At 40.2% G+C, this 12,313-nt stretch overlaps 1 protein-coding gene across 1 annotated transcript in view; it reads left to right on the plus strand.

The window, feature by feature from the left end:
* Window positions 1-832: 832 nt before the first annotated feature.
* Window positions 833-12,313, plus strand: part of LOC121443936 (vacuolar protein sorting-associated protein 41 homolog) — a gene marked incomplete at its 5' end in the record, with an annotated part of 42,519 nt that continues 31,038 nt past the window's right edge. The window contains 4 exons of the mRNA XM_041645698.1: window positions 833-977; window positions 4,912-4,953; window positions 5,518-5,568; window positions 8,299-8,436. Coding sequence (XP_041501632.1) covers window positions 833-977; window positions 4,912-4,953; window positions 5,518-5,568; window positions 8,299-8,436 — 376 coding nt within the window. The remainder of the gene's footprint in view (window positions 978-4,911; window positions 4,954-5,517; window positions 5,569-8,298; window positions 8,437-12,313) is intronic.

A 12,313-nucleotide genomic window follows, 5' to 3' on the forward strand; every position in this document is an offset into this window, starting at 1 on the left:
TTTGCGTGTCGGCGCTGGGGTGGCTGTTGAAGAGAGATTGAGGCAAAGAGATAAGCTAGACTCTCACAAAGCCTCAGTGTAGAGCACCGAATGGTATACCATAGGCAATCCAAGAAGGAAGGCCTGTTGCACCCCTTCCTCAGCACCATAAACCCTAGATTTCCCTTGCTCGTCTTTGTCAAAGTCTGACAAAAGGACCCATGATGGCCTGGACATCAGGACCACATAGACTTGGCCCAGATGAAGTCATGATTGTGACATTCTAAGTTAGAGCACTCATTGTTTTCTATCAGAAGCATTTTCCTAGATTTCCCTGGAATTTGTAGCACTGCTTCTAGTGAACAGCAGGATGCTTTCTGTCCAACTGGCTTCCCTAAGCTGGATGAAAGACGTAGTGTGAAACATTGTTTCAATGGAAAGATGAGTCTCAGCTCCATACAACCCCCTGCAGATGAGCTGGAATATATCTTATTTGTCGGCTGAACACGGTTTATAAGAATTCAGACTGATTTTTCTTCTACTTAAGAAGAATATCTCCTTCATTCTGGACCATAAGTTCACTGTTTGGAATATAGATTTCTAGAAAACCTTTAAGGCCGAGCTTAGAAGAGGGGGCATTTATTACTTGGGTATTTTTGCAGATTTGATGAGAGAAAAGGCAAGGTTCTGAGAAAGAGTACATAGGAGCCAGGTGTTTTTAAATCTTAGCCAATACTTCCGATAGTAAAGTTAAATCTTTTCTTTGAACAACCATTTCAGTCATTAATATTATGAAACATAATCTCTGCATTTTAATTATAACTGTTAATGAATATTATTTTTTTATTGCCAGGTACACCTATGACAAAAATTATGGAAATGCTCTGGAAATATACTTAACGTTAAGACATAAAGATGTTTTCCAGCTGATACACAAGCATAATCTTTTCAGCTCCATCAAAGATAAAATAGTTTTGTTAATGGATTTTGATTCAGAGGTAATGTGTTTCTTATTTCTGCATATTAACTACTAACTATTCAAAGGTTTCATCAGTGGCTACTTGTCCAAATGAATCATATTCTTGACCATATACTGGTCATGCTAAGAACCCTCTGACTCATAATGCATGTTATTTTAGTAGTTGCCTTTCTGAAAGCGACTTCCCACCAAACCTGGCAAACCAACTCTGAGCTCTGGGGACCACATGGTAGAAGGAGAGGATCAAGTCCTGAAAGTTATCCTCTGACCTAGACACATCTGCATGCCTGACCACATACCCTTGGAAACAAAACTAAGTAATAAAAATTTTTTTGAAGAGAAAAGCTAGAATGTCGGATTAAAACAGTACCTATCTATTTCTTGTCTATAAAAAAGTATACCTTAGGTGCAAAGACAAATCAAGCCTTAGGGTGAAAGGATAGAAAAAGGTATTCCCAGCAAATGGAATGTAGAAAACAGGTAGGTGGCGCTATTCTAATGTCTAACAAAGTGAACTTCAAACAAAAATTTAGAAGAAATAAAACTGCTTCATATTCAGGAAAGTCCATCAGGAGGATCTAACAGTTTTGACCATTTGTGTACTGAGCATTGCTTTATGAAACAGTAGAACACAGAGGTACAGTTTGACAGGCACGATAGCAGTGGGTGACTTCCGTGTATCACATTTGTGAATAAACAGTTCATCTTGACAAAATATTTGAAACTGAGGCAAGGGATAAGTGACATAGAGAAAGGGACTTCCCAGAAATCTATAGAATTTCCACTCCTGTTCTATGGAATAACATTCTCAGCACTTGTGGAACTTTCTAGATCAACCACATTTTATTGCATAAGCAAGTCTTAACAGATTCAAGGAAATCAAAACAACTTATTCTGTCTGATCATAGTGGAATAAAACTAGATATCAATAAAAATTACAGAAACTATGCAACCTTGTGAATATTAAAGAACACATTATTGAGTAATGTGTAGAGTACCACAGAGATCAGGAGCGAAAATGAATGCCCTAGAATCAAATGAAAATGAAAACACAGATATCAGTTCAAGGGAAATACAATGAAAATAGTTCTAAGAGGGAAATGTGTATGAATAGGAACTTATATTAAAGACACCAGAGATCTCAAGTAAATAACTTAATGATTCATTCCAGGGTCCTAGAAAAATAAGTACAAGCCAAACTCCAAATTAGTAGATGGAAAAAATAGTAAAGACTACAGGAGAATGCCACTGGAGACGGGTTAGTGGTTAGGAATATTCACTGCCCTTGAGAGGGTCCATGTTTATTTTCCCAAACCCACATGGAAGTTCACAACTATCTCTAACTCCACTTCAGGGGATCAGTGCCCTCTTCTTAACTCCATGGGTACCATGCACATAAGTGATGTAATACATTGATGCAGGCAAAACATTCATATGCACAAAATTTTAAAATACTTTAAAATCATGGAAAAATATATAAAATTGAAATGAAAAAAATCAGAAAAAATAATTATGAAACAAGACTTTAGTTCTCTAAAAAGATAAACATTGGCAAACGATAGCCAAACTAACAAAAAATAATTTCTAGACACGTACCTACCAAAGTTAAACCATAAGGATGTGAACAGATTAAACAGAGACGTACCAAAGAACATGGAATGGTTGAAGAAATAAAACATCTCCCAGCTATAAAAGACTAGGCTGAGATGAATTCATTGTTGAATTCATCAGGGGCTCCTCAGACTGTTCTATAAAGCAGAAAGTGAAGGAACTCTGCTCACCTCTTTCTATGAAGCCCCCATTTCCCTGATACAATAACAAGGTAAAGATACACTTAGACACAAAAGACAGTGCAGGTTAGTCTCTCTTTGATGTATGTAAATACCAAAGATCTCAGGATAATACTTTCCAATTGAATTCAGCACAAGAGAAAAATCTTTCACCAGAACCAGGTTAACTTCTTTCCTGGAATACAAGAATGGTTCAATAAATGTAACACATTATATGTCAACAGACCCTAAGACAGAAAGCACAGCCTTACCAGAGTAGGTGGAGAAAATTACCCCAGAAAGGCATCTGAAAAAGCTCAGCATTCACTCATAATCAAACAAAAATAGAAGTAAAAGAAATATACCTTACCACAATAAAGACTAGATACAACAGACGTATAACAAACATATTTGCAGGGAAATACATGGAACTAGAGATCGTGTTAAGCAAAATAAGACCCAGAAAGGTGAATCATGTTTTCTTTTGTGTGAATCTTAGATTTTATACAGATATATGGTCATGAAAGTAGAAATAAAACTGAGAGCATCTAGCGTAGAGGCACACACTTAAAGTGTACACCTTTAATCCCAGCACTGGAAGGCAGAGGCTGGAGGGATGTCTGAGTTGGAGGCCAGCCTGGTCTACGTATCAAATTCAAGGCCTGCTAGGGCTATATAATGAGACTCTGTCTCCAAAACCTAGGAGAAAGGAAGGGAGAGAAGGAAGGAGGAAGCAAGGAAAACTGAGGGAACTGAGAGACTAAGAACAGAAGAAGCTGAAAGAGAGTATGGGGAGGCGGATGCGATCCAAGTTTGTGGAATACTTGTCTGGACATCTTCATGAAACCCAATTACTCTGCACAGTGGATGTGCACTAATCAAAAAGATGAGATGCTTATATAAAAACTAATAACAGAGTGAGTACTCAGCCAGTAAAGGCACCTGTCACCAAGCCTGAAGACCGAGTTTAATCCCTAGGAGGGAACCTACTCCCCCAAGTTGTCCTCTGGCCACACGTGCTCTGAGGCATGAATGCATGTACATGCACACACACGTGTAATTTAGAAGACTTAATTACATTCCCTTTCCATTTTCTTCTGTGTTTCAAAGCTTAATTAGCATATGCACCAGTGGGAAAGAAATAGCTGAAACTGTTGCTATTGAAGGAATTTGAGCTAAGGTTAGGGTATCATAGTTTTCTAGTTAGAAAAGATCTTTGTAATAATTGAACACCCTTATGTTTATATAACAAAAATAACATTTGGAACAGACATCAGGGTGGTAGCAAAGTCAGCCAGACAGTTATTCTATTTGGTTGGCTGTCAGCCTTCTACCTCTTGTCATGAACTAATTAGTGTTTTATGACTGCTATAGATGGTATAGAAAACTGGAGTCCACGAGTTTTGTATATTTGGAGATTTCAGGTGTTTCCTTTGTTTCCCTTTGGTTAACCTGTTCTCGGAAGGCCAGCTCTTACTCACTTCTGTGACTGTGGTAATGTGATATTCTCCAGAGCTACTCAGGATGACATGACAATTTGTAAACAGCTCAGATGAGACATCAAGGGGCTAGAACATGTTGCCTATTTTGAATATAGTAGGAACTTTTGCATTTGGTAAAAATAGAGCAGTGCAGCGGTTTAACAGTATACAAAACACACAGACTTCAGGTTGACACACGTTTGAAGTTGTATTCCTCAGCAAATGGCATTTTGAATAAGGATTATTTATGAAGCTGTAGCTAATCTTTCTCTGTCCCACCAGCCAGCTCCCAAATAACCACACAGAGACTTGTTATTAGTTATGAAAGCTTGGTCAGTACCTTAGGTTCATCCCACTAATTCTTATTTCTATCTTAAATTAACCCATTTCTATTTATCTATGTGTTTCCACATTTCCCTGTCCTCCTGGATGTCTTGCTCCCTCTGCATCTGGCTCGTGACTCCTTTCTTCTTCCCAGCATTCTCTCTGCCCCGAAAAATCCTGCCTAGCTATTGACTGTTCAGCTTATATTAAACCCATAAGAGTGACACATATTCACAGTTTAACAAACGACTTTTCTACAACATGAAGCTCAGTGCTTCTAAGTGTAAGAAATAAACACTTGGCCTGTAACCATGGTACTGCATTTTGTTTCGTGTTCGTGTGTGGCAGACAAGTGACTATGGCTGTGTTTGTATTTCAGAAAGCTGTTGACATGCTTTTGGACAATGAAGATAAAATTTCAGTGAGTCTTTTTATATGTAATAGACCAATTTTCTGTTGCTAATAACGCACCACAGACTAAGCATGCTTTAGAGGAAAGAGGTTGCTTTGTCTTATGGTCTGGTCCAAGATCAAGAAGCTGCATTTGGTGATGGCCTTTTTGCTGGCAGAGTGGCAAGTCAGTGTGGGGTGTTGCACAGCAGAAGACAGGATGAGCCATGTGGGAGGTCAGGGGTGCACCCTGGAAGAAAGAAGGCGGCTGTAAGGTGTCTGGAAGTGGCCAGTCTCCTTGCTCTTTTATAACTATCTTATCTCATACAACCTGACCCTCTCATAGCCCAGCTTAATCCCTTTATATGGTAATCAGCCACCTCCCACTAAATCCTTCTGTTTAAAGAGTTTTACCACCTATTTTGTGATAGGATCACCTTAGACATCAAGCATCGACTCAGGTTTTGGTGGGTCAAACCATAGCACGTGGTACTAGACGAGGGTCTGCAATACTGTGCCTACAATACAGTGTATCAGGTAATTTGTCAATGTGTTGTCTCCTCATAACTGCATTATATTTCATATTTTTCCTCAGATTAAAAAAGTAGTAGAAGAATTAGAAGACAGACCAGAATTGCAGCATGTGGTGAGCATTAGTCTTCTTTGCCCTTTTAATTCAGCAGCAGACAGAGCGCCTGTGCATTGTGTGGGAGTGCCCATGCAGAGAACTTTTCTTAGTGAACACTGCTCTCATTGGAGCTTTGACCACAGACAGTGTGCAGGAATTACTAGAATGTAACACTTGCTGTGACTTTGTGGCTAGGAATTAACCATAGGACAGACAGGTGGTTGAAGTTTGATTTACAACTACTGAATTGGGACTTTTAGAAAAATATATTGTTTTTCTATTCTCTACCATCCTATGCCTGGGGTAAATGCTTTCCTCTATAGCTGCTATTACATATAACCAAGTCATAAGTCATAGCACAAACCAGTAGTACACTATAGATACCAAGTCCTGTTATTCTGTGTTCAAGACCATAGAGTGACCAAAGAACAGATTTATCATTTTCCCCATACCTACACTGTAGCTAAATCTGCCTATTCTGTATAGGTTTGGGGGGTGTATTATGAAGGGTGTTGTCTAGATTTCCTTAGAGGCTCCTTTGTTTCCATGTATCATGTCATCCAGGGAGTAAAGCAGGAGTAGTGTCTTAACTTGCTTTCTATTGCTGTGACCAAGCGCCGTGACCGAAACCAACTTGGTGAGGAAATGGTTGATTTCATCTTACAACGTTCAAGTCACATTGTATCACTGAAGGAGGTCAAGGCAGGAATGCGGGCAGGAGCTTCAGAACAGGGATAGGAGCAGAAACCATGAAGGAGCTCTGTTTACAGCTTGCCCCTCATAATTTGCTCAGTCTGCTTTCTTAGACACTCCAAGACTACCCCGGGGGTGGCACAGTGGGTGGGGCCCTTTAACATCAATCATTAATCAAGAATGCCCTACAGACCTGCCCATAGGCTAATCTTATGGTGACATTTTTGTTTTTCAATTATTAAAGTTCCTTACTCCCACATATGTCTAGGTTGTTTCAGGTTGACAAACAAACAAACAAACAAACAAAAAAAACAGCACAAGGCGGTATTTTCTATATGCTTTAAAAATGTAGAAAAGAAAAGGCTTGAGGGGCCAAGGGGATCATCCCAGTAGGGATGGTCTTTTCTCTAGAAGTGTAGTATTCTATCCCACAGCCAGCTTCTATGCTGAAGTTGGTAAGGATTCATGGATGGAAATAAAATCTGGATATATTTGGTTTCGTTTATTGCTCAGCATTTAATGCAGATACTGTTACCATAGTTTTCATGACCACAAAATCTTAAGATTATCTGCTTACCCAAGCAAGGCTCCATTCTGCTAGCCATCTTAAAATTTTGTTTATAGAGCAACAATTTATGATGTGCTAAGCTATAATAAAACAGAGGACAGTGTTGCTCTGTGACAGTGAACCACTGAAGAGTGTCCGGTACCCCACTAAAACAGTCATCCCTACCACCCGGCAATGTAGTGCCTGCATCCTGTGTGGCATGAAAACACCTATTCAGGCAAAGTACCATATCCTGGCCATGTCCAGACCCCACTGCAGGCTGCCTGTCAGCACTCCCATCAGATTTAGTGCAGCAGATGAGCTCAGGTTTGTTGTTCCATGTCCCCTTCTTGCCGCAAAGAACTGTGGACAGCCCGAGGGATGCCTCTTGAAGTCCATGTGTTGGTCTTGGTTTGATATGCAGCAGCAGTTACCTCACAGCTCCAGGAAAACTGAGCTTCTTTATCTATTATGAACCTATTCACCAGGTTACAAACATTCATGGTATGAAATACTTTCTGTGCTTAGTGTAATTGTGGCTTCCTCCCTCTCGGGGGTTATAGGTTTGTGTTTGTATTTAACATTAGCACTGACTATCCGTTTTGGGGTGTTACATAATAAACTCAGTCTTTTCAGTAAGTAGAAAGTGGAAACCATTATTTTTAGAGTCCAGCTGCATGAAACAACTGTTATCTTTTTATTATTTTTGTTTTTTGATGCCATCAATACAGGTACTACTTAATTCCAAAAGGATTACCTTAGTTCTCTAAAAATTGATATATGGAGTGTGTAAGTATTTAGTTCCGGCTACAGGGTGTTTTTTAGAAAGTCATGTTGTAGCCCTGTGCCTTTTTATGTAAGAGAAGACAATATTTTAAAAGACTTATTTTAATTTTATGTGTAAGAGTGTTGTTGGGCTTGCACGTATGTAAGTGCACTGCAGGCTTGTTGGTGTGCATGGAGACCTGAGGAGGGTGGCACATCCCTGTAACTGGAGTTGTGGACAGGTGTAAGCTGCCATGTGGGTGTTAGGAATCCAACCTGGGTCTTCTACAAGAGTGGCAATGCTCTTAAGCGCTGAACCATCTGCCCAACCCCAAGAATAGAATTGTTATCATCTTAGACTGCTACCTGGGCATGTGATTTCTGCAGCAAGGAGATGATGACTTTAAGATTTACCATCACTAATGCTTGTGCTTAGCATACACCGGGCCTGGTTCTGCATGATACACAAATGGTAATTACTTTGAACCAGTGAAGACCCCAAGTCACAGAGTGAGGAGGAACTTGTCTCAGTTCACATAGCTGTCAGTGGCAGCCAGTCCAACCATGAACCTTCTAGGAGGGTTTCAGAATCTACTCCCGAAATGGCATTCTCCTCCCCATTCCTCAAGTTATTCTTGCTGTGTCTCCTAACCTCCATGGAAGGTGTTAACAACTGAAAGTAGTAAAGTTAACCAGCTATTTTATTCTTATTCTGATATCATGACTTATCTTGTTCCTTTTAGTATTTGCATAAGCTCTTCAAGAGAGACCATCATAAGGGACAACGCTACCATGAAAAACAGATCAGTCTGTATGCCGAGTATGATCGGCCAAACCTCCTTCCCTTTCTCCGAGACAGTACCCATTGTCCACTTGAAAAGGTAAGTCACTGTCTCACTGGGCACATCAGAAGTAGTTGTCATTTTTGTAAGACTTTTGTTGGTCTTCTCTCCCTGACTGTGTTCATCCCTGTTCAAGAGAAGGCTGCTGTTGAACCAGTGGGTTCTGCCAGCCCATTGTGGTGAACCATGGTCCTTTGGGTTAGACTTTTGGGCAGAACAGACCTTCTGTAACAGGCTTAATTTGAATAAATATTTAATCCATTGCAACAAATACCAAGATGAAGTGATATCAAGAGTCTGCATCTCTTTCTCAGAATTAGGGTCACTGGGGTAAGAGCCCGAGAGTGGGCACTGCCCGAAACCGGTGTAGCTGCTACAGTCAGGAACCCAGACTGATAAACAGAGGGATCGCGCCCATCTCTTCTCAGCATTTGCTGCTGAGCTTCTGTGTTTCTCCAACTCACTGTGTCACACTGTAACTGCCTCAGCTGTCTGACTTCCTAGTCACCTGAAAGTCTTTGGAGGACTTTGTCAAAGGAACTTTGGACTTCCTTTGTCCAAAGTCAAAGGAAGGACGTTGTCTACTCATTTGGGTAAAGGAATCAATGCACTGGTTGACATTTTTTTAACACTTTAAATGGCCTTTTCATTGTGGGTCACTGAAACTTCTAAATCAGATGTGATTTCTTTGTCAAGATCCACAGTAGGAAGTCTATTTACATAAAAGTGTTACCCAGCCTTATTTTGAAACAAAGCTAACTTTGACACATACTCATGACTTATGGATTCATGAATGATCTCATTCTTTTTTCTTTAGAAATAAGAATTCTGTACACACTGAATTACCTCTAAAACTATCATTTATGTTTACCATAAATAGAGAAAGCTACCATGAATGACAGGGTAGATTCCCTACTATGCAGACATCTCAGGCTCTGACGGGGTGTGTGTGACATCTGTGACACCCAGGAGATGACAGGGGGCGAATGGTGGAATACATCCTCACTGTTTCAGCTCAAAGACACACAGGACATGGGGCCTCTTTACCCAGATATAAATTACAATCTTTAATATCTGAATGCTCCCTCCCCAGAAACCTTTTAACATCAGAGGACTAATTCTGCCACTTCAGGTTATTTGCCTTTTCAGGGCTTGGGTAATTGCTGAAATGAATAATAGTTGCAAATGGGCAACTAGAAATTTTGAAGTCTTCAGGTCTACCTTATTTTGTGGGATTTGAAATTCATGCTTTGCAGCAACTCTGACAGTAGTACATCAGCAGCCCGGTAAGGGTGTCAGCTATTCAGTCCTAGATTTCAGGACTTAAATCAGCACAGTTCATCAACTCAAAACTCAGTGCTAAGTTTTTTATGGAATTGTTGATTGCAAGGGAGCTCCAGACTTTGTAAGAATTTCTAGCCACTACTGCTCTTTGAAGAACAGCGCGTTCCTTCAGTCTGTCATGCCTTCAGCCATGCTGTGCTCTCACTGTCTTGATACTGCTTCATCTCCACAAAAGTGCCTTAGGTGGGTAGAGGCATCTGGTACCTGGCCAGCTGAGACTTGGGGTGTGAACCGAGTGGTTAGGAGCTGAGGGCAGACATGGAGGCTAGGCCTCTGACCCTCAGGTCCCATGTTCTTCACCGTGCTGAAGGATTGTATTTTCAGGTTTAAAATGCTCACTAAAATAGCAGCAGAGGTATTCTTCAGCATTGTAAACATCAAGAAAAATACAGCTGCAGATCTGTCTTTGGACTATAATTTACACATGTGATCTTATGATTTGATCATGCCTTAGAGATGTTGCAATCATTATAATCTTGGCAGGTTTATAACTGAATTGTGATCTCATATTAAACAACATTCACAAGGTGGCAGTGTGTGTCCTTTGGGTGAACACATCAGTGAAACAAAGTGAATAAAATTTACACTAAAGGACTTAAAGCAAGGTTAACTAGGAGACATCAGAGTCAAGGCTCTGTAGAAGTCCTTGTTAAGTTGCAGCTGACAATGTTCCTCTTGCTACCCTGCAATTCCCCTATCACCTTGCTTCTATGCTGAAGCAAGAAAAAGATGTTAGAATACTACATTTGCATCTTCTTTTTTAATCAATTTCTGTCAGTTATCTTACTTTTCACCTTTGTTTGCCCTAAAATTCCCCCTCCGTGTGTGTGTGGTGTGTGTCTGTCTGTCCGTCTCTCCCTCTCTGTCCATCTAAAGGCTTTCTTCTGGAAGGATCATAGTGTCCAACATTTGAGAATCTAAACGAAGGATGCCACCACATTTGTATTAGTGTCAGTAATAGAAGAATTCTGTGTCCTGTGAATACTTCACTTTTATATTTCACTCAAAAACTCCTACATATTTCTAGAGTTTCATTATTTTTAAGGAGAATAATCTCAAGTGCAGTTAGACTCCATTTATAAATATTTTAATAACCTAGGAAACTCAAATTTCAAAGGCTTGCTGTTGTAGAAAGCTGTCCTCCAGTACAGCATGACCTGTTGAACCCTAGGCAGTTGTGATTCCTGGCAGGAGACCTGCATGAGGATGGGGAGATGTAACCAGTAACAGTGTCCAGGTAGTGTGCTCTGTAGGCCTAGACCATCCTTGTGGGTGTATAATCAGTTAAGGTACTGACCGTTGAATATCTGAAACATGGCAAATCAGTGTAAATTAACTAGCCACATAGAGTAAGTGGTTTCCGTAATGTACCATTCCAGTGACGCTCATTTCTGCCGTTAATGGTGTGTGTGACCTGAAACACTGTCCTGGCCTCATCCCTATTCTATACTGAGATGATGCTCTTTCCCCTATCTATATCTTTTGTGGATACATTGATCTTTGTGATCAGACGCCACCCCCATTCCTTACTGTTTAAATATGTAGTCTGCAGGAAAATTTAAATCAAAAATCAAAATATCAAGATTAGCTCCTGCTGTTGTTTCTTAAGATAGATCACAGAATAGAAAGAAATGATTAACTCAAGCTGTTCTTTCTATGGCTTTGATTCTTATTTTCAAAACTGCCTGCCTGGCTGGTAGTTTCTAAATAACTACTTTAAATATGCAACCCAGTTAACTTGTTTTGAAATTGTTATTGTCTCCTCATTTGAAAAAAATACTCATTACAGACCTACTGTGAACCCAGAACCGTGCTAAGCATAGGGCTTAACAAGCACGTGGTCCCTGCAGAGTGAAATTGAATGGCAAAAATAGTGAGTAGTTAGTTATCCTAGTGATAAAGAATTATGAAGCCACATGCAGGATGAAAATGGAGGAATAATTAGTATCTGGTCCAGTGTGAAATTGTGACAATATTTGTCTCCAGTCCTTCATAGAATAGGGAGTTAGGAGTGAGGAGAAAGTTTCAGAGAGGGGACATTGCAGAGGTGGTCAGGGAGGATAACGCCATACTAGGATGGCTGGAGAGGCTTCAGGTCACCATGTAGCTACGGCAGGAGGATGGTCTGTGAGATGTGGTTCCCTAGTGAATAGTACCTGATTCAGGTGCTATCTCTCTGTGGAGCTTGTCACAGGAGTATGGCATGAATTAGTGTCGTTACTCCATACACATAGTCCTCCCTCTGCACTGTGCCAGTCGTGGGAAGACATGGTCATTTCTTGTCATTCTTTTTGTGCCCAAGAGTCTGAGGTAGACTTGATGTCTCTTTTCTGCTTCATGTTTCATGGCACCTTTGTCTCCTTAAGTGTTGTCCTTTCATGTTATTATTATCCTCACCTTTGCTTCCTTGGTTCAACCTGATCCTTCAGCATCTAGCAAAGAGAACAAAGTAAATATATGCTATTTGTTTTAGAGTGACTGTGATTTATCAGTACACAGTGCATCTTTTTTTTTTTTTGAAATGCAAAAGCAAGGTTTATTGGGTGCACGTTATAAGCTGGTAGGGATCTTG

The sequence above is a fragment of the Microtus oregoni genome, unplaced genomic scaffold (genome assembly GCF_018167655.1).
Source record: "Microtus oregoni isolate MIOR12 unplaced genomic scaffold, Mior012 000115F_ref0000277, whole genome shotgun sequence".
Lineage (NCBI taxonomy): Eukaryota > Metazoa > Chordata > Mammalia > Rodentia > Cricetidae > Microtus > Microtus oregoni.